This window comes from Melopsittacus undulatus, chromosome 4, assembly GCF_012275295.1.
Source record: "Melopsittacus undulatus isolate bMelUnd1 chromosome 4, bMelUnd1.mat.Z, whole genome shotgun sequence".
Taxonomy (NCBI): domain Eukaryota; kingdom Metazoa; phylum Chordata; class Aves; order Psittaciformes; family Psittaculidae; genus Melopsittacus; species Melopsittacus undulatus.
In genome coordinates, this window is record NC_047530.1 from 67,081,199 (window position 1) to 67,104,404 (window position 23,206).

Below are 23,206 nucleotides of genomic sequence, written 5' to 3' on the forward strand. Positions count from 1 at the left end.
CAGCATCCCCTTTAACGCTCGCCCCAGACGGCAGGGGGACGGACGTGCTCTTTAGGGCCTCGTAGCACCGCGGCCAGTAGCCATTCTTACGCTCTGCTGTTAGGTCACTGCTGCGCATGCGCTACGTCGCGGCGGGCCCTTCGTCGGTCGCAGTTGGATGACGCGAGAGCACCGCGCCGCCACCACTGCCCTTCGCTGCCGATGAGGCGGTGCGCGTGGCCGCTGCTGCGGTTCCCCGCACGCGCGGGGCTCGTGCTCCGCCATGGCGGGGCTGCCGCCGTCCGACTGCGGCCTGGCGCCGCCGCCGCGGCCTCGTGTTCCTCCTCAGCCGGCGGGGACGGCAGCGCCCGGGCTCCCGACACCTCTCTCTTCGTGCCCGTGCCGCTGAAGCCTGTCGGTGACGGGGCCGAGGAGGACGTTGGCGCCGAGCTCACGCGGCCCCTCGACAAGGGTGAGTGTGGAGAGGCAGCTGTGAGGGGGAGACGCAGGCCTCGTCCCTCCGGGGCCTGCTGCCCCTATGACCCGTCTGTGGGGCTGGGTCCTCATGAGGCTGAGAGGAACTGGCGGGCCCCGCCGGGCGTCGTTTGACCGATACCCTCCCGCCCCTGGGGCCTGCCGCTCTGTTCGGGTTGTTTCCTGGGGTGCCCATGAAGATAAAAGTGGGATGAAAGCTGCCAGGTGAGGTAGTACGGCCGATAGCGAGGTTTTTACAAGGCTCATTAGGTGAGTCGTATGTGGGGGGAAGAAAACTCCGGTTGGCCTAGATCCTCCACTCCTTATTTCAGCACAGTCAGAATAAAGGTACTTGGTGTGGGAGCAAGTGCCACTGCTAAACTGAAATATTGTGGCATTCCAAAACTGGAACTGTATCTGAACTCAGAAGTTGTAGTTTTCTTAAACATTTAGTCAGTTGTTTCATAATTTTCTCAAGTCCTGATGCAGCAGACAGAAGAGCAGTCTTTGTTGAATGTGCCTTGATCAAAATTGGGCAAAGCATCCAGTATTTCTATTACTGGCAATCAGCGTTAGAAACTTCAGTTTAACTTCTAGTTAGAATAGTGCAGATCTGTTTGTGTATCCTTGGGTCTGCACATCTTATAGTATGAACAAGTGTATGTTAAGTGTAGGTTTCTGTGTATCAGTTAGGAAAGCTGTGTCAGGAACTATTCACTTCAGTGCCCTCCGTATTATGAGAGCTGCTGAGTATGTCAGAAGCATAACAGGAGTTATAACTTAAGTCTTGAAGTAATGTCTTTCTCAGTGCTTTATATTTCTGTTTTATCTGTCTGCTACGTATGTGTCGTGTCATTTTGATTGACACGTTTTTTGATGTTTAAGTGAAAAAAAGAAATTTATGGTTGACCTTTAGATACTGCATGCTTCTGTTCTTTGTTATCTTTACATGTGATTATACTTCAAGAACCGCTGAATTGTAACTGCTTTTCCAGCTTTGTACTTTTTTGTTTATTTTTTTTTAGTTATAAATCATACATGCTGTGCATTCTTCATCCATGCTCAGTCTTCTGCAAGGTTTTATTTTATCTAGCTGTGCTAGCACACTATCTTTAAAGACTTCCTACATAAAAAACAAGTTCTTGATCCTTTTGATGATTGCTAGCTCCAAACTGAGGGTGTAAATGGGAACTTTATTCTTCATGTGCTATCAGAACACTTAGGAAAACATATTATTTATGTATGCAAAGCATGGAAAAATGATCCTAATTTGTTCAGAGCCCTCAAGAAAAGAATACCTGGCTTTGATAGCTGAAAAATCCAGCTAAGAGGAAAATTCTTGAACAGCTGTTATGCAAAAATTCCATGTTGTTTTCAGACTTGCCTTTGAGTGTTGACTTACAATAGTAATGCGTTTCTTGGGTGCCAGTAAGTATGAATGGTGGCACATTACTTTTACCTTACTTGTTGTCTCAGACTATGTTGGATTTCTTCAAAGGTACAACTAAAATGTCCTGGGAAAATAAGTATAGACTCTGGTCTCTGCTAAGTTGTTGGGAGACAACAAATTGGCTAAAATTATTAATGTTCCCACAGGTAAAAATTAACTACTTTGAACAGCCTGAAGTTCTTTCATGTGATACCAGCCAGGTGACCAGCATGGTGCTTGTCTGGCTTGTTGGCCTGTAGTGCTCTCTGCTGCTGTCAGTGATTTTGTATTTTGAAACCATCAATAATGTTAAAAAGGAAACTGAATGAGATCGTCTTTAGCAAATATCGTCCATTCTTTTTTTTTGTGAAATAGTCTTACTCTGCTTCTCCCTCTTGGATTCTGACCACACACAGTATTATGCATCTGGGTCTGTTTTTTTATAGTTCAAATGAAGATGCTCTGTCAGATTTTGCTGTCAAACACTGAACTGGATTCAATAAAAATATTATATTTGCAGGCTTTCTAATTAGAGCCTGTGGAGAAACTTTGTTATTTGCAGTGTGCATAATTCTAGTGTGAATCATCTTGTTATCTTGTACTTGCTGAAGTGAGACAGTGCTCATAGTTTTCATGCTAATCAAACACTGTCAGTATAATAGAAGCCTTTTTAGAAGCTTGGAAAGCCTTTATAACAAACCTGCTGGTTAATGGCCTTTAGTGAAATTCTTTCATGGCTGCATCTGTTTTCTGTGACTTCACAGAAGTAGATCCTTATGGGTGGTGATACATGCTTTCAGTTCTGGTGTATCAAGTATGTTACAGTTAGAAGGAGCTTTGCTTTTGAGGTTTTTTTACAGGAATTGTGGCAGAATATATCCGTAGCCTTCCATTGCTTTTACATTAGTAGTGTTTATGATAATTTGTGTGATGGTGATGTCTTCATTCTGAAAGGCCCAAATGCACAGTGTGATGGGAAACAATAGAACAATATGAAATAGCTGTATGATGGAATGATTTAAGATCTAAGTATGTGTTTGCTAAACCTCTTGTATGGTTGCCTTATTGAATAAGCCAGTTGTTGAGTGACTAGGTAAGACAAGAGCACATTATACCAAAATATCCAAGGAGCAGTTATGTAGAATCATAGAAGAGTTAGGGTTGGAAAAACCTTAAGATCATCTAGTTGCAGCCCCTGTGCCATGGGCAGGGACACCACACACTAAACCATGTCACCCAAGACTCTGTCCAACCTGGCCTTGAGCAGAGATGGAGCATTCTACTCTGCTTTCGTGAGACTTCACTTGGAGTATTGTATACAGTTCTGGTGTCCTCAACATAAAAAGGAAATGGAACTGTTGGAACAAGTCCAGAGGAGGGCCATGAGGATGATCAGGGGACTGGAGCACCTCCCACATGAAGACAGGCTGAGAAAGTTGGGGCTGTTCAGGCTGGAGAAGGCTGCATGGAGACCTCATAGCAGCCTTCCAGTATCTGAAGGGGGCCTATAAGGATTTTGAGAGGGACTCTTCATTAGGGACTGTAGTGACAGGACAAGGGTAATGAGTTAAAACTTAAAGAGGGACAGTTTAGATTGGATAGAAGGAGGAAGTTCTTTAATGTAATGTTGGTGAGGTACTAGAATGGGTTGCCCAGGGAAGTTGAGAATGCTCCATCCCTGATGGTGTTCAAGGCCAGGTTGGACAGAGCCTTTGGTGACATGGTTTAGTGTGAGGTGTCACTTCCCATGGCAGGGGGGTTGGAAGTAGATGATCTTAAGGTCCTTTCCAACCCTAACTATTCTGTATGTTTACAAATATGTAAAGGGTGAGTGTCAGGATGATGGAGCTAGTTTTTTTTGGTGATATCCAGTGATAGGACAAGGGGCAATGGGTGTAAACTGGAGCATAGGAGGTTCCATGTGAACATCAGGAAGAACTTCTTCACTGTAAGAGTAACAGAGCACTGGAACAGGTTACCCACGGGGGTTGTGGAGTCTCCTACGTTGGAGATATTCAAGGCCCACCTGGACAAGTTCCTGTGTGATGTACTCTAGGTTACCCTGCTCTTGCAGGGGGGTTGGACTAGATGATCTTTCGAGGTCCCTTCCAACCCTTGGGATTCTGCGATTCACAACTTCCTTGAGCAACCAAGGGGAAAAAAAAAAAAGAAACTGTGATATTAAACTTAGAGGGTGAAAGGGAGCAAGAGGTCTGCTCATGCATGTAGTCTCAGAAGAAAGGGATGTAAAGAGCAATGAGAGAAGATATGGGTGTTATAAAGGTAGGTGATCTGCTGTCAGTACAGAGAGAGGGAAGGATTGATACCTGACTTCATGATCTTCAGTACTGAGTTTGAATGTTGCCATCAGTGGGCAGCTCAAATTAGGTCTAATTTGACTATGGGCCTTCTGGTATGGAGATGATTCATTATCCATTTTGAAATAAATATAAACAAAAATCTGCAGTGTGAAGGATCAACACTTTCTGATGTGGCTTCACAGAATCCTTGATGCAGTTGTTGATTTGGGGCCCAAATGCTTAGAGTTGTTGTACTGAATGTTACTTCTATATATTTGATTGTCAGACCAGTGGACTGTGTTTACTGGTGAGGAATGTAAGCTAGGAAAGGTGAGGTATTGTCAGGAATTCATACATCAGAACAGGAGGTGCTCAAACAAGTGGGTTGTTTAGATGCACAAGGTCAGTTGGACAGGACAGTAGAAGTCTAATAATTCTAAAAGAGTTTTAAAATACAGCAGTTCAGCTGCCTCAGTGGTAGCATACAGAAATTGATTGTTGTTATCTCAGATGCAGGAAAATGACCGAAGAGCCTTCCTGCAAATAGAGCTGAAATAGCTAAACAAATCTGATGCTTTAGAGGCTAACTGCATAATTTCTGAACTTAATTGCAGAGTTAGGCCATCCTTTTACACAGAACCTTAATAAATGCTGCTGAGAAGTCAAAGTAATTGAGGACTAAGAACTAGAATACTGTTCTGGAATGAGGAAATGGTAAAGAAAGGGAAATCTTTGAAGACAGAGGTGAATGGTACAGAAGGTAGTGGTAGGGGCAGGACAAAGATCTGAGTATGTATCCTGATAGTTAGCTGTTGCTGTAGAAATAGTATTACGTGCAGTTAGATTAAGTTAATGTGGGCATGCCTTGCTGGGCTGCAATGCCAGCTTTCATTTTGATACAGCTTATTGTTAAGAGAAGTATTTGTGCTTAGGAAGGATCATGACCTTGGATGTTGTGGGCTGCAATGGTCCCAATGTCATGTTGCCTTGCATAGTAACAAATGTTCTAGCATTGACCTTTTCATTTTGTAAGGCCAGTAGGTTGTGAATTTATCTGTGTGGCTGATGTGTTAACTGTTACAACTTCTTATGGAAGCTCTGAAGAAAATTGCCCCCTGCTTTTAGCACAGAGTTTTCCAATCTGTCTTTTATTTCTAGGCCCTTAAACATTTTCTAATGAGAGTATGGATGTCTTGTAGTAAATGCAAGCCTGCTGACAATCTTGTAACCTTTGTGAACATTTCAGACTGGGCGTTAATCCATTAATAGACTACCATAACCATGTATGGGGTATGGGATATAGCCACCCCTCTCATGCTTCTAGTTTTGCTTGCAGTTTAACTGCTGTGTTCTTGTCACCTGATGAGTTTCATTATACAAAGCAGGGTACCTGTGTTCTAGAGTATGTTTTTTTAGAAAGAGAAGCAATCTTTCAATAATTTAAGTTTCATCTCATGGGAAGCTTTCCATGTCATAGCAGAGATTTCAGAGTTATGAGTTAGCTGCAGAGAGCAGAGCTTAGTGAGAATTCTGTTCAGTGGCTCGTATTGACAAACCGGGGTGTGCTACATTATGTATCCGTCGTAGCATTTTATAATATAGGGTTTGTAGATTTGAATTTTAAGAATAACATAAGTTTATTAAAAGGTGCTCAAGATATTTGCTAGATTTTTGTGAATTTCTGATCTGCTGTAGATGGAGAGGGGACGCATTTTTAACATTGTGATTTAACTAGCATTGTGATTTAATGAGCTAAATTCAAGAGTCTGCATTAATAAAAACAGTTTTGTTGCAAGTCTGAAGGTGCCTTTTAGGGGAGGGATAAGGTTGTTAATAACTTTGTAATAAGACATTTATACAAACAAAGCTGAGTGACATATATGAAGAAACTCTGTTTTCTTTTCCCCTCCTTTATTTAACCTGAGAAATAGGAAGAATACTGCATCTGGTTTGCCTCATCTTTCTGGAGTATGTCTTGGAAGGAGGGTGGAGGGAAGAACGTATTTTGAGATATTTAGTAAAACCTGTCACTGGTAGCTGAAGTAGATTTACTTTTCACATTAAAACCTGCTGTTTCCTGATAGATGCCAATAAAAAGCAAAGACCTCAAAACCTTACATTTTGGATGCAGGCTCCTACCTTTATGCTTTCCTATAAAGTACCAGGGAGAGCATGTCTTAAATACTGACATGATCTTTCTGTCAGGTTTTACTCTGCTGCAGTTTAAGATTGTCCTTTCCCACAGGGGCTCAATTATTGATTATGTTTAATTTAGGTTAAATTCTTTGAATCCCCTCAGCCTATCAACGAATCCCTTTCTCCAGAGTAAGGAGACTGTGAGCCATGATCTTTGTGCCAGAAGAATGTGATTTAATTTTGAGCAAATAAAAAAAAAAGTTATTCTTTTTCTACAGGTGAAGTTCTAAAAAACTTAAATAAGTTCTACAAAAGAAAAGAAATCCAAAGACTAGGAGCAGAAAATGGATTAGATGGTAAGAAAATGTTCTAAGATTATTTTTTTTTCAAATGTGTAGTCTGTTTCTACTCAGGTATTAGGTAGATCTGAATTGTTATGGGTTGTACAACACTGCTTGTTTAGGTTGTCTCTGTCATTTGGTTCAAACCTTTATATTTACTTTTAATATCTGATATTAAGTTGCCGGTTTTTACTAGAATACAGTGTTTTGTTGGGTGTTTACAAGTATGGTTTTGTGACTCCTGTCATACTCACTTTGTTCCTTTTTTTTTCTCCCCCAGCTCGCCTGTTTCACCAAGCATTTATAAGCTTTAGGAAGTATATCATGGAATCCAGTTCTGTGAGTGCTGATTTGCATATTATTCTCAATGATATATGCTGTGATGCAGGCAAGTATTTGGAGAGCTTGTAAAATTAAATATACATTTTTTTTCTTGGTTTTGACCTGTATGCCTACTTATGTACCTATGGATCCCTCTATTAGGCTATAAAAGAGGTTAAAAATCATTGCTTCCCATCAGAAGTATTTGTGCCCCTCTATGGAGAGATCTATCCTTAAATCCTCTGAAGTGGAAATGAAGGAGGTGGAGGTCTTTGCTAGCAGCAGCCTGTTTTATAGCATCTTCCCTGAAACCAAGTGCTGTTCCATTTATTCCTCTCTTAAAAAGTCAGTTGTCACTAGGGGGCACTTTGGGAGCTTTCTTCTGGCCAGGTAGCTTTAAGTACTTGGGAATACAGCTCTGGTGTGCTCTGTTTCTGTGTAGAACTGATAGGAGTGAGTGTGAATATAGCACTGATAAGAGCTTAGTGCATTGTGTGTTGTAATCAACAACACTTAAGCGAGAGGTGGTGCTAGCTGGTTACAGTGGAAACAGCTTTCTTCATAGTTAGTGTTGCAGTGTCTTAGGAAATGTGAAGTGTCTTTTCATATTAGTTGTGCATAAAGTCTTCCACATGATTTCCTCACGCTTCTCATTTACTTATGTATGAGCATTGTTTATGTATGCTTTAAAACTCACATACATAGAAGTGTAAAGGATTGTGGCAAGTTTTGAAGTTTTTTAGTTTGAGTTTTGCTTGTCTGAAGATAATACTTGAAAATACTGCAGTTTTTAAATTCTTAAAATTTTTCACAATAATTTTGATTGTGAAATGACTACTAATTCTCAAATAAAACCAAAAAGCACAAAAAAACCCCACTGCTTTTTCATGTGTGTGTGTGTGTTTGATGACAGTTTTTTAGATTGTGATAGTTCTTTGAAATTCTGTGAGAGATGGACAGTTTAGAAGTTCTGTGGACATGTAGGCTATTAGAGTGAGTATACTGAATTTAATTCTTTTCTTCAAACTGTTGTATTTGTAGTACATTGCTTAGTCTGTGTACTCATGTTAGTTATTTTCTGCCATTGGGATAATTATTGAACACTGTAGGGAGCCAGAGTTTGAAAGAATTATCTAAGTATCTGGTGGAAGTAGTAGAATTATTTTTTTTTAAAGTTTATTATGCAGATGCACACCTTCAGCCAAGCATACAACTTTCTTAAAAGGATTTGTCTTCTAGGTCACGTGGATGATCTCTTTCCGTTTTTCCTGAGGCATGCAAAGCAGATCTTTCCAATGCTGGATTGTATGGATGATCTACGCAAGATCAGTGATTTAAGATTGCCGCCCAACTGGTCAGTGTGTTTAAGTGGTTGTAATGTTTTCTTTGTGTAACAGGATTTCATAGACTGTGGACCTAAGCTTTTTGATGTATAATTGCACTATATTTTCAGCTCCATTTCTCTGTTTTTACAATAATTAATGTCAGAAGCTCTTTATTTGTTCCAAGATACACTGAAATCAATTAAAAGGAGAATAAGATTATATTGGCTGTTAAAGTTGCTAAGTTGTGTTGTCTTCCCAGCTGTCTTCTGGCTGTATCTGTTTGGGAGGTTGCATGCCGTAGCATTAAAATATTAATATACCCAAGGAAAGAGACCACAGTAATGAGAATTATTTTGAACAGTGTATGAATTCCACTCTAAATCTTTGAAAGCATTGCATTGTTTACAAGATGAATGTGTAAGACTTATTAACTTTATTATACTGTCTCTAAGAACTTGATCATTCTGCTTTCAACACACTTTTAAAAGTTTGTCAATAGGTAAATTTTTAAGCTAATTTACAATTACCCCTGAATCAGTATCCAGAAAACCAGATTAAGTGTTCAACAAATCTGTTTTTTTGTGTATGTTATAGGTATCCAGATGCCAGAGCTATTCAGAGAAGGATAATATTCCATGCTGGTCCTACAAACAGTGGAAAAACTTACCACGCTATCCAGAGATTTTTGTCAGCAAAATCTGGAATATACTGTGGTCCACTAAAACTTCTGGCTCATGAGATCTTCCAAAAGAGTAATAATGCTGTCAGTATGTTATATTACTTACCGATATCCTTAGTACTGGGACAGTCTCATGAATTGTAAAGTACTGTAGTTGCTTAAGCTAGTCCATGAAGTAATGTGCTTGCATGAGTGCCTTTGCTTTGCAGTAACAGCTCATGTGAACATCAATTGTGCATTTCTGCTTTGGGCATGTGGAGTGGAACATCATTTCCCCAAATGGAACATCACTTTCCCCAAAACAGGCTGTGTGATCATCCCTGTGACCTGTCTTCATTTTCCTGAGTTTAGCCAGGTTCTGCTATTAGCTTTTTCAGGGTGTAATCCATGTCTTCTTTTGCCCATGACCTTTATTTTAGCTTGTAGGCAAGAAACAACCCTTGCTTAACTCCCATCAACCTTCTGCTTCAGTGTTGAAATATATTTCACTGAACCATCTAATAAAAACTTCTACAGATTCAGATGAGTTAAGAGCAGTGCCCTGTGTCAGGTCCCTAGAAGCAGTTTTAGTTAGTGCTTTTTTTTTATTGCTTCCAGCATTCTTTTGAAGGCTCCTCATCAGTATGTTTCTGGCTACACAGAATCACACCAGTTCTCAAGCATTGTAGTAACACTTCACATGTTAATGCAGCATTGCGTATATGTACAGTAGTGTTTACCACATGACTTTATAATTTCTCTTTTTCTGACAAGTCTGTGATTTAGACCTTGTAATTATTCATTTATCAAAGCAACATATGGGAAAGATTGGCTTGTCCTAGGAGATGTCTGCAACAAGTACCTTGTAGAGAATGTGGATACGGTGCAATGATGTTCTTGGTTAGTAGAGTTACTGCGCTTTTTTCTCATGTGTTTAGTGTGTGCAAGGGCTTTTCACTTGGCAGCTCATGGATCATACGTAGCCCTTGAGACCTTTACAGGTGGTTGTAAATATGAAAGGAATAGCCATCTGCCTGACATTCAGCAAGTGTAGAGCTAACAGAGGATAGTGGCCCCTGCTGTCTCTCACAGCTAGTCTTCATGAACTCCTGCTGTGTGAGTATAAGGCAGCAGGTGAGACATCCAACAGGGCAATCACCAAATGAACTGGAGGAGGCTGGAGCTTGTAAGGCTCCTTCACTGCTGGCCAATGCTTTATGAGCCCCTTGTACTACAGCTGTTCTGACAGTTCTTTCGTTGCATATGTGACAGCTGTGAAATGCTCAGAGGATATGTAATATCCTGCAGGAGTAGGGAAGGGCATCTAATTACAGACACTATCTCTTCATTATACCCTTCAGCCTGATATGACTTAAATACAGGACATGAGTCTCAAAAGGCTGAGTTGTTGTTTTCTGGATAGCATCCACTGTACTGTCTAGAAGCTACTCTAAGAAACTAATTTTTTTCCCCTTTGGAATATGGGGATTTTATTGTATTACAGAAACTTAACATGAGTTTTCTGAATCCCTTTAGAATGTGCCATGTGACTTGGTGACAGGAGAAGAACGTGTGTATGCCAATGAAGATGCTAGACAAGCTCCTCATATTGCTTGTACCATTGAAATGTGCAGCACTAATACACCTTGTATGTATACAGAATTGTTTCAGTCATATCTGTGGTATCTTCATGTATGCTGTTGCCTAGACTCTGAGGTAGTTGAGCTATTCTTTTTTGTTCTTATTTATAGAATCATAGAATAGTTAGGGTTGGAAAGGACCTTAAGATCATCTAGTTCCAACCCCCCTGTCATGGGCAGGGACACCTCACACTAAACCCTCTCACCCAAGGCTTCATCCAACCTGGCCTTGAACACTGCCAGGGATGGAGCATTCACAACTTAACTGGGTAACCCATTCCAGTACCTCACCACCCTAACAGTAAAGAACTTCTTCCTTATATCCACTCTAAACCTCTGCTGTTTAAGTTTCAACCTGTTACCCCTTGTCCTATCACTACAGTCCCTAATGATTAGTCCCTCCCCAGCATCCCTGTAGGTCCCCTTCAGGTACTGGAAGGTTCCTATGAGGTCTCCACGCAGCCTTCTCCAGGCTGAACAGCCCCAACTTTTTGAATGATTTCTAAACTGTGTTACAGGAGTTAGAACAGTGATCATCTCAGAATAGCTTTTTGGTGGTGGAGGGTTAACTTGATTTGAGCAACTTTTTTTAGAAATCCTGCAAGTTCATTCCTGTGTTGATTTGCTGTTCTAGATGCTCTTCCTTCGTGTGTAATATTTTTCTTTTTTGTTTTAAGATGAAGTTGCTGTTATTGATGAAATTCAGATGATCAGAGATCCTGCCAGAGGGTGGGCTTGGACAAGAGCCCTCTTAGGTAAGCTTGTTTGTGTTGACAACAAGCTAATGTAGCGTGACTGTAAATGGCACATTAAATTCAAGCTTAGCAGTCAGAATATTCAGAAGTGGTTACAATATAGGGTGCAAAATGAAAGTGAGTATTTTTTCTTAGGTCTTCTCACAGCAGGATAGACAGATACTCTGCCTCAAAGGATTTGTCTGTATGCAGCAAGTTACCTGTCATATTTTACTTAATGAATGGTTTTGTTTGTTTTTTTTTTTTTTTAAGATTCTATTCTCTAAGTTATGCAGATGTCTCTTCCAGTTTTACTTCCTTGGGTAATACGGAGTCTTTGTGTTATTACACTCTGTTGTCCTTTTACATTGATTATTCTCTAAAGGTTTGCTTTTTGTTGTTCAGTTAAAACAACACAATTGTTCAGAGATTTTATGAAGAGATACTGTTAAATGTATAGCAACATGAGAAGCAAATATTTTATAGTGTTAGTCTGAAGTACTCATTTATAGAGCTGCATTGGTCTGATAAATTCTTAGAAAAATGCTTGTTTTTATAAATTTAGAATTTTTCAAGGGGAGTTTTTGAAACTAATTTTTCCTCAGATTTTGAGCAAAAGTCTGGAATCTGACTTCTCCCCCCTTACTTCCCTCCACCGCTTGTAGTTCAACAGCATGATTTGTCACACTTCCTTTACCTCCTTTTTTATTACCTTTTTGGTTCTGACTGCATTTGGGATATATTCATAATTTTAGGAGGTCATGCAGAAAACAAAGCTCTTATGTTCTGCTGTGGTTTGGGATTTAGTAAAACATTAGTAGTAAATAACACATTTTCAAAGATTTCCTCCATTTGTTCAGTGGTTTGAGGGTACCTCTTGTTTTGGCTGAGGGGGTGCAACAAGGTATTAGCTACTCTGATCATCATACTAACGGATTTCCAAGCAACACTTGCTGATATGAGATCAAAAGCAGCTCTAAGCAGTGTATTGTGGGAGAGGCATTAGATACTGATCAGGGGTGTTGAAGGAAGTGAAATGCTGTCCTCACTGACATATTTAGCAAACAAAATGTAATTTTGGTTAACTTAAAAATCAGCTGAAGCTACTGTAGTCTATAAATAACATTTTGCATTTTATTTCATTGGTTCTTGTTTAGGACTCTGTGCAGAAGAAATCCACGTTTGTGGAGAGGCTGCTGCTATTGACTTGGTGACAGAGCTCATGTACACTACAGGGGAGGAAGTTGAAGTAAGTTTTTTAATTCTGTCAAGTTATGGACAGAACATCAGGTTTTCCTTGCTGGAAAACCAGCAAAAATTAGGGACTTTTGGGAGTATCACTGATCACATTTATTCTTGCAGGACTTCTTGTTAAAATGTTTCTTAATTCCTGTAAGCCAAAGGAGATGTTGCAAAGTAGTTTGGTGGGTTTTATTTTTTTTTTTAATAGTGGTTTATCTTTGCTTAAAGCGCTTTGCTGAGTTCCCCTCAGGGACTGCTAGAGCTATTCAGGGGTGTTCTTTACAGTTCTGTTCCTTCTGAAGGGTGCAGTGCTCTTAAGTTTACTGAGGTTACTTAGGTCTGTTGGTATTTATTCTCCATATGATAAGGAAAGCAGTTAAAAGCACTAACACCTCCAGAACAGTGATTGAAATATACCTGAAACCCAACTTTACTGTCATAAATACTTTTTTTGGAGGGGCAAGATTCCTTTGTGAACAGTATATAAAAACATAAAATTTGGTTCTAAGTCCAGCCTATATGATTTTGTGGTGACTTAGCAGTAGCTTTACATATCTGTGTGTGGTGGAGTGTGTGAAAGAGGACCAGTTACAGCATTCAGATGATTTGAGTGAAAACAAACTCATTTCTTTATAGAATTGATACATAGCCTGTACATTTCTTTTCTTGAATGTACTTTACCTGTAAAAATATACAGTTCTTCTGTGTCTTTAGAAGACCTTATAGTTCTCAGTTTGGGAAGTGTTTCAAGACGTATAAGTGTATGTCACCTCCCCAGTAATTATCCCTTCAGGACTGTGTGAGATCTCTCAGTGTTTCAGTCAACTTTAATAGCAACCATGCTGGCTGATATTTCATAGGAAGTTTTTATTTAAAATTTCATGATCTTTGACAACTCCTCTGTTTTTCTAGGTCCGAAACTACGAGAGACTCACTCCTCTCACTGTGCTGGATTATGCCTTAGAATCTTTAGATAACCTCCGCCCTGGAGACTGCATTGTCTGTTTCAGTAAGAATGACATTTATTCTATCAGTCGACAGATTGAAGCCAGAGGATTAGAATGTGCTGTCATATATGGCAGTCTACCACCAGGTGAGACTTTTCCTTTTGCTCTTAAGGAAATGTTCTGCTTCTTGCTCTTTCTTAGAAAAACTTTTAAAATGAAACAATGCAGGTTTTCGTAGTTTTGTATCTATATTGTTAGAGAAAGTAATCAGCTTTCATTGATTGATGTTTTAATCTTGGGATTAGACCTTTATTATGTTCTTAATATTGATCTTCAGATAGATGTCATTAAATGAGATCTGTCCACAATTCTAGGAATTATTTAAATCCCTTCTGCCCCTTTCCACCAACAACAGCCAAATACCAACCAAATACCAATTTTTTTGTTTGGTGGTGGTTTTTTTTAGTTTGTTTTGTTTGTTTGTTTGGTGGTTTTGTTTGTTTGTTTTTTCCCTAAAGGCATTGGGCTTAACAATACATAATCACTGTTTTATAAGAAGAGTTTTGAACTGTTTTGTAATTTTTTTAGGAACAAAACTTGAACAGGCAAAGAAGTTCAATGATCCTGATGATCCATGCAAAATTTTAGTTGCTACAGATGCAATTGGAATGGGACTCAATTTGTAAGTACTTGGAACACTTCATGGTATAGTTTTGTGACAGATTTTTTGTATGTTATTGTTGGATTTGGGTTATTTTGGGGTGTGGTACCTGCATTAACTCATTTCTCCTCAGTTTGGCTAAATAGCTGCTATGTCTAGATAACACAGTATCTGCATTTTAATTCTGAAGTAGTGATCAATTTGATGAGGTAGAACTAAGTTTTAATTTTAAAATTGATTCTAAAAATTGAATGGCTCACTTGGCCTAATTCTGTGGGAAAGCAGGCACTGTTAAGATCCTTTCAATATGCTGGAGTAAGATGTGCACAGTTGTCAGTCTCTTGCCTTTCTGAAATATAGAACAAGTTCAGTCCAATTTCAGATGTATTTTGGTGCTGAAGGTGATGCAATCATATTTCTATAAACTACTAAGGCAGATGATGATGAATGGATTGAGACCTTACTAGAACGTGGTTGATGTGTGTAGGGATGATGATTCTTCTGCAACTAACCAAACTAACCCTTTTGAATATGCTGTGTCTGTAAGTAGTATTTGTAATCCTTTAATTTATAGAGGGGGAAAAAAAAGCTAAAAAACAACTAAATAAAAAGGCTTTCATGCTTCTGTCATAGGTTGAAGTAATTTCCAAAGAAGGATTTCTCTTTGTCTTTATTCAAATATTTCAGGTGTATAAGAAGAATAATATTTAACTCTATAGTAAAGCCAACTATCAATGAGAAGGGAGAAAAGGAAATAGACTCCATTACAACCTCGCAGGCTCTACAAATTGCAGGCAGAGCTGGACGTTATGGCTCATCCTTCAAACAAGGAGAAGTCACTACAATGCATCGTGATGACCTCATACAGCTGAAGGAAATTTTGAGTGAGACTGTGCGCCCTGTGAAGGTGAGGGGCTCAGTACCTGATTTCTGCAGACATGCACTGTTTTACTATATTCTGATCCCAAATTATTTTTCCTTATGTTTGTTTACGAGTTAGTTATAAAAATGGGTTGTGTCATGCCCAATGACTTTTTTGACTTTGTCGCATTTGGAGGCTTGCAATATTTCATTTATATTGATGCTGCTCTTTTAAGAACTAAAAGCTCGAACACACGCGCAAGTTCTACATAAGTATGCTAATAAACTGGACTCTAGGGTGGTTTGGTTTCTTGTATTTTGCCTTTCTAGGTTTTGTTTGTGATGGACTGACTTAAGAACAATATTGAGAATTAATGTTTTTTTTTTCTTTTGTTTTCCCTTTAGGCAGCTGGCCTACATCCTACTCCTGAGCAGATAGAAATGTTTGCTTATCATCTCCCTGATGCCACTCTATCTAACTTAATTGTAAGAATATTAGCTTCTGCTTTAAAAATTAAGCTTTACTTGTGGTCAGTGCTGTTGTTCAAACGTGTACTTAGGGAACCTGACAGAAGCCTTGTGTATATCTTTTATCAGTTGGATTCTTCTCTCTACCATAGTGACTGCAAATATGTTTAGAATGCTTAACTTTTCTTTGTTAAGCTTGAAAGCTGTTGAAGTGTGTAAATAGGTTCACACATGTTGAAGAGTATGCAACAGCCTTTTCATTTCACCTGTTCTGTATTTTAAGTGTAGACTTTCTGGTCAGAGGCTGAAAATACTACAAACAGAAATTTTGATAAGTTCCTGGGAAACTGGGCTGATTATGTCAGGTTTCTGTTCATCTCAGGGTTATCTGAGGTTTCTTTTTTAATCTTGGTTCTGTGGACTTTGTGTTAAAACAGTGTCTCCTTCAAGAAAACAGATTTTTTTTGGAGTCTACTTGATCTCATCATTAGCTAAATAGTAGAATTTTTGGAAGTACGTAAACCTTTTAAAGTAGAAATTAAGCTTATGATGCTGTATTTAAAAAAACAGTATCATGGTTTTTAGTACACTGAGAAATTCTTAGCAGCTTTCATGGATTTAAACGTGTATCATTGTTCTCTACTGATGTGCTGTTACGTAGCAAAGTGTAAAATTTCTAACCTTGAGGTAAAAGATTATACTTGGAGACTTCCTGGAAAACTTAGGCTGCTAGGGTAACAGAACATCTTTAAAATTCTATGATTGAGAATTTTTGGACTGGCATAGAAGTATTAACATAAAACCTTGGTGTTTTGTTATTGAACTCTTAAGTATTTGGTCACAGTGCTTCTTTAAAGATCTTTTAAAAAAATCTTTCAAAGATTTACACTAGAGAAATTATTTTGGGGGTGCATAAAAATTCCCCCTGCAACGTGCAGTTGGCATCTCCTTTTTCTCCAGACCTTGGATATGTTTCAGGTATTCTTTGAACTCTTCTGTTGCAATACTATATTTATCTTGTGATTTCTTTTTTCGTAAGATATTGCTGGCACTGGGCTAAAAATACCTCAATTATTGAATTTTATGGTGTAAAATTAGCTTTTTGGGTCATGAAAGTGACAAACCTGTAAGGAGTTGTAAACATAGGGCTGGTTCCTGTGATGGTGTTCTTTGTAACTAAAATGTACACTTCCAGAACACTGTATTTGTTACTTAGGAGATGACTTGAAAATGCTTAAATAAGCATTGTGCATTATGTCTTCTCTGATCCTGTGTTAGAGAATTTAACAAAGTCCTGTTAAGAGCAGAAGGAACTCCCCTGTCCCCTTTTTTATTACCATGATAAAATTTGGTATTTTTAACTGTTCTTTCAGTATAACTAGAATTTAACAACTCTCTCCTGTGATAACATTCTCTTCATTTGGTTATATTTTCACAGGATATTTTTGTGAGTCTCTCACAAGTCGATGGGCTTTACTTTGTCTGCAATATTGATGACTTCAAATTTCTAGCAGATATGATTCAGCACATTCCACTAAATTTGCGATCACGATATGTCTTCTGCACTGCACCCTTGAATAGAAAAGAGCCTTTTGTGTGTACCACGTTGTTGAAGGTCAGTTATTTATTTTCTAAAAAAAATGTGGTATTTATATTGGAGCAAGCAGGTTTTGGTGCACTGAGACTGTATCTAGCTGCTAGATTGATTACAGGTTTTGTCATTAGACCATTTGAGAGCATTCTTGAAATGCTCACAGATAGTGATATAAAATAGCTGGAGATAATTTTTTTTAGTTGCATTCTTAACCATTTTTATTGACCAAAGCTTGTAACTTCTGAGAACTGATTTTCATTTTGTGATGTAAATTAAAGTTTGGATGGCTTTTCTGCTGTTTGCTTCAGAGAGTCCTACTGCTTGCCTTGCAGGTGATCTATGAACTAGGAGAGATCAGAATTGTGAGATGTAGCTACTAGTGCACCATTAAGCTTTGCACTGTATTGTGTCTAAAAGTAGTCCTTAAAAACCAAGATGCTGCTGCTTCAAGGTGTTAGCTTGTCACGAAAAGAATGTGGCATTAAGTGTGATTGCTGATGTTAGAATACAGTTACATAGAATTAAACTTGCCAGAAAATACAGAGCTTAAGTTGCTCTCAATTACTTCATTTCACCTTTCAGGCCTGGATGAACTGTTTTTCACTGTGCCCCTGGTGTGATTGTTTTGAGGAATTTGTAGTCAGCTGCTGTCAGTTTTTCAGGATTAATAGTTTTGTTTGGGTCTATAACTTTGTTAGTATCACCTTTGTCCCCTTTAGAGACTGTGCTGAGCATTTTTGTTAAAATAGTGAAAAAATGGAACTGATGTGGTGCCCTAGTGTCACAGGTATTAAATCCGTGCTTTTCAGAAATGGCTAATAATGGTATTTAAAAATTGAGTTTAAAGAGTTGTGGGAAAAAGAAAAGTGCCTCATCAAGATAATTTTGAGCATTCAGATCCCAGGTAATGAGGGTACAAAGGGGCATAATGTGATGTCTGAGGGAGGCAGGCTGTTGTGAATGCCTGTGTGAATTTAAGCCTCATTCCTTGGCAAAAAAAAACAACCAAATCCTCCTGGCATTAGCCAGTGAGGAAGCAGTTATTCCAAGTCATCAACACTCCTGAAAATTATAAATATAGATCTTATGTGTCTTGTCAGCTCTTTTACCAAGAGATAAACATGTCTAGATTTCAGAAAGGTTGATTTCTAGTACAGATTAATTGGTTTGAGGTATGAATAGTGTGTTTCCTAAGTCAGGGAACACATTTAGCATTTTCTCAAATCTTGCAGATTCTGAAATGAGATAATTAAAGCAACAGGAGCAGGAGAATTAAAAAAACTAAAAGGTCCATCTGCTTCGCTACATGAAATCATGTATCTTAAGTGTTATGCTTTTCTGAATAGCTCTATACATTTGTTGCTTAACTATGAGCATGGCCCATGGACAGACTGTTAATGAGGCCCTGGGAAGGAAGAGGTGACTCCTGTGTTGAGTAATTAAGTAAAAGAATGTGTGGCATTTGGACTTCTTAAAACAAAGGAGGTATTTTCTGGAGCATTCTGTGTACACATACTCAAGGGAATTTAACTCATTTGGGATTTCTTCCTTCATGACTAACTGAGGACTTCACTAAATCTGCTTGTTTTTCAGTTTGCAAGGCAGTTCAGTAGAAATGAGCCTCTGACATTTGACTGGCTCTGTCAGCACACTAAATGGCCATTAGCTGCCCCGAAGAACATCAAAGAACTTGTACACCTGGAGGCTGTTCATGATGTTTTTGACCTCTATCTGTGGTTAAGGTATTGTTTTTGTGCTTGAAAATTATCTTTGTTTTTTCCTAATACTTAAAACTACAATCCTAGAAAAGCAGTGTCTGCGAGTCTGTGTGTACGTGCTGCCTTGTGGCCTCCTTTGACCCTTTAGAGAGGATCTTGACAAATGCAAATGTAGCTATGATGTGGGAGCAAGTCGTGGGCTCTGCAGAGAACAGTTTGTGACTGACAGAGAGAGAAAGTTAGAAACAAAGTGATCCTGGACTAGAGCAGCTGAAATGCCACTTAAAATGCCATGGCCTTGCCATGCATTGTGTAATAATTAGATTTTTTTTTTTTCTGTTCATAGTATGTGTCTCATTTTTGTCCCAGTCTGCAGTCCTTGAATCCTGTGTTGTTTTGCTTCTCTTCAGTTACCGTTTCATGGATATGTTCCCTGATGCTGTCCTTGTGAGGGATATACAGAAAAAACTGGATGACATTATACAAGTTGGTGTCAGCAACATCACAAAGCTGATCCGAGCTTCACAATCTGCAACTGCTCCTGGCGCAGCGGAAGTTGTGTCGGAAGACTTTCCTCTTTCAAGGACAAAGAGGGATACCAGAGTGATTTCAGACCGTCATAGTGCAAGATCCACAGAGGCACTCTCTGTTGCAGTGGATGTGCCAGGAGAAAGAAGAGCAAAGAACTTGAAAGCCTATCGGTCTTCAACAAGGCAGGAGGATCTGAAAAGCTATGGACGTGGATCTCTTGCCAACAGATTGCTGCGTGAAGGACTTCTAACACAAGAAATGCTAAGACAGCTGGAGAGTGAGTGGCAGGATCAGCACAGGAATGGTAGATATGGCATTGGTTCAAAAAGAGATGATCAGAATAGTTCAAAGGAAATGGAGAAACAGAAAAAATAGAGCCATGTCCTAATTCTGTTTAGGTTTTATTAATAAAATAAACTACTATTTTAATATCTTCTTTGGCATTTCATGTTTACACTGCTGCAGCTCCTTCATGTTTTTGTTTGTCCTGTGACCAGATATGTGAATCAGTCAGAGAAATGGACTCTTAAAAGCTCAGAGGCCATACGTTTGCATTTAGCAGTCAACTGTACACTTTTTCAATCATGGAATTCAGCAAAAGTGTATGATGTGCTGCTGTGTGGAAATTTGAACTTGATGTCTTCTTGCGAGATATCCTCACATTGTTAATAAATGTCACCTATTTCACTAGTAATGAATTAGCTACTCATTCCATCCCTTCCCAAAGGGCAGAGTTTAACAGATAACAAACAAGTAATGAACAATGCGGCAGGAGATTGGTTCATAATGGTGATAGGAGTCATATGCCCCTAACCTTTGTGTATGTAAAAATGCGGAAGCATTTGTGTTAATGAGTTGGAGAATGATAAAATTCTTGCCACAGGAATTTTTGAGTAAATTCGAATTCTGTCATCGGAGGGGTGATTACTGAAACAAAGTAACATCTATTCTTGCTCTTTAAATTACATTCTTTCTTCTAGGAAGAGCACAGCATGCTGATTCAGACAAAGTTTTGAGGGAGAAAGAAGAGAAAAAAAAACTGGATTATGATTTTTGGGAGAAAGGAGAAGATGTTAGAAACATAGGTATAGTTTTAGTTACTTTTGAGAAATTCGGATGTCTGTTTCTCCTCAAATTTACAGTTCTATTTAATACAAATTATTTTCTGTGGCATTTCATGATTATTTTATTTGCTTTACATGCCAGTTTGTGATACCTGAAGTTTGAGAGGATGCATATAATATTTTATGGAAGTTCACGTAACAGCTTATAGTTTAAGCAACAACGTGTGAGTTGACATTTGTGCCAGTAGTATTTCCATGTACCTAGTTTATCATGGCTATCATGAACTGGGAGAGTTAGGTGCTTACTGCCTGGAGAAAGGTTTAATTTGCTGGACCTAGATTTTTGGGAAAAGGCCTTTTTTTTTTTTTTTCGTTTCCTGATGCAGCATCACTGAGTAATGTTTAAGTGCACCACCAGGGTATGGCTCTTTTATACATGTGCAGATGCTCTGTCATTTGTTTTCAAAGCGTGAGCAGCTTTAAGATATGCTTTTGAGCCCCTGGTAGGGATACTGGAGAGTGGAAAGAATCAGAAGTGGATTTCAGCATTAGGATGTGTTGCTCGGGCTGCCTGAGAATAATGCTGCAGAAACTGTATTTCTGGGGTTGGCTATATGCAAGTCTGCAGATACTGCTTGTCTTAATGCTGGGATGCTTATAAAAGCCAGGTTGAATTTCATTGTATCAAATACCTGACATTCTAAAATGATCAGCCACATATTTTTGTAGGTTGAAAGTTTGCTCTGAATGCCCTTTGCTTCTTCCTAGTATCAATCCTTTAAGCTGCTGTTTGGAAACAAGTCTGCAGCAGTTTGAATAATGTTTTAACAGCCGATTTCAGTGTATTTCATGAACTGTATCCCCATTAAAAGCAGACAGTGCTTAAATGTTTCTAGTCCACATGATCTCTTGCTGATTTTAGTACCACACTGGTGTGGAGGGAAAGTTTTAGGTCCTTCCCCTGCAAAGCCTCAGCTTTCTTTCCTCCCCAAAGAAAACCCAAGCAGCTATGTGTGTGTGGCAGTGGCAATGTGTGTATCATGAATTTCCCACTTTGTGGATAGGTAATTCTGCTTTCCTTTCTCAGGATCCTCTCAGTCTCTGCTTAAGAGCAACGTGACTTGCACAGAATGTGAGCTTGCAATTAACTCTTACACATACATTCCATTTGATACTCTTCATATAGCTTGTGTGATGTAGATTATGTGATTCACTGGTATCAATTGCCTCCCTGTGTCCTTTGCACTTGACAGTCTCAATGGGAAGTTGTAGTTGCTCAAGCCTGCAGACTGGTTTTAAAGGCATGCATTTGCCAACTTACCTCTTGGACTGTAAACTCCTTGCTGAATCTGCAAAACCACTATTCAAAACCACAGTTGTACAAGTACAACTCCTCTATTTTCTCTCCTCCAATGCATGTGGGGTTGGGTTGCAGGAGGCCTACATTGCTACTGTACTTTGCTTCTAGTCTGTTTTGATAAATTTATCCTTTAATTGTATGCGAAGTTGCATACTAGTGTATATTTTGGGGCAAGGGAAGAGTGGCTGGGACTTCGGGGTATAAGTCAGCCTTGAGTTTCAGCAGCAAGCTTTGCACTAAGGAAGTTAAATGACTATAAGCATTCTTTTTAGTATTTTGCTGAGATTAGCACTTGGCTTAACTCACTGCTTGTTTCCATAGTGACTCCATAGTAACTGTTTTAAGAGCTCTGAAGTTTATTCAGGCGTTCACAGGCTGACTTTTTATGAAAGTTTTCTTCTGAGCTAATGGTGTAGCTGTCATTGACTCCCATTAGAATGACTGCCAATTTAGTCCCATATGGTACAGTCTGGACTGGTGTGGTGCAAAGCTATGCCAGCTGCCCATTTTTAACATGCCCTGTGCAAGCAAGCCCCTAGGGGAGGATTGAGTGGCCTCTTGCTCTTCTTCATGGGGCTGTGCCAAAACCTTTTTTTTCTAAACATCGGCAACAGTGTTCACTTAATTTGGGACTCACATTTGCAAAACTGTTTATTTCAGGTGTTCAGATTCCAGATTAATTTCAATCATTCAAATTACAGTTGTTTAGTAGTTTATTGGTTTCACAATTACATTTTCTGTCTGTTTGTTATGCATTATATGTAAAATGCTGATTGTAACAGCACTACTTGGTAAAAGCCTTATTTTTCCTAAGCCAGTGTTTTCTGTCTGTACTGTCTCCATCTCTTCTAAATAGTGTCTGTCCTTGGAGTGAATTTTCTAGTCAGTTCCCTCAGGTCTTCTGCCTTCTTTTGCAGCCTGATGTTGCCCAAGGAGAGACATACGCAGGGCAAATGTGGGAACCCCCTTCTGTTCTCAGTTTTGATGAATTTGTGGGAATATAATGGGGAAGAAAGCTACTGCTGTTGGGATGGGTTTGTTGATTCTTGTTCCAAGACCACAGATTCATTGGTCTTGGAAATATAAGCTATAATACAGACAGATTTCTCTTAACTATTCATCTGTAGCCTTGTCTGTTCACTCTCTTCTTGTAAACCTGGGTGCCGAACCCAGCAACCAGGGTTGCCACTGTCTCTGATACCTCACCAAAGATAGATGCAGTAAAATGCTTATTAATATGGTACCTTTTTCTGAAGGAATCTGGTGCATGTTTAGCTGATACACTCAGGCGTTTATCTGAATTGCCTGTTATAGCTGTGAGCTCTTTTCGTTGCAGGCCTTTGACTGCAAGGCTGTTATAGAGGACCAGCCTCTTCACAATTCTCCATGAGACACAGTTTGGAGGGAGAGCTGCAGGACAAGA

General features: G+C 39.1%; 1 protein-coding gene across 1 annotated transcript; it reads left to right on the forward strand.

Moving 5' to 3' along the window:
* The first annotated feature begins 173 nt into the window (after window positions 1-173).
* On the forward strand, window positions 174-21,310 carry SUPV3L1 (Suv3 like RNA helicase). Its single transcript, XM_005153689.4, has 15 exons — window positions 174-451; window positions 6,597-6,674; window positions 6,940-7,047; window positions 8,220-8,334; window positions 8,900-9,068; window positions 10,500-10,611; window positions 11,281-11,358; window positions 12,495-12,586; window positions 13,492-13,672; window positions 14,115-14,208; window positions 14,875-15,094; window positions 15,454-15,534; window positions 16,955-17,131; window positions 18,704-18,852; window positions 19,239-21,310. Exons 1-15 carry the CDS (start codon window positions 202-204, stop codon window positions 19,732-19,734), a joined length of 2,400 nt encoding a protein of 799 aa, XP_005153746.3. The 5' UTR covers window positions 174-201; the 3' UTR covers window positions 19,735-21,310.
* The last annotated feature ends 1,896 nt before the right edge of the window (window positions 21,311-23,206 follow it).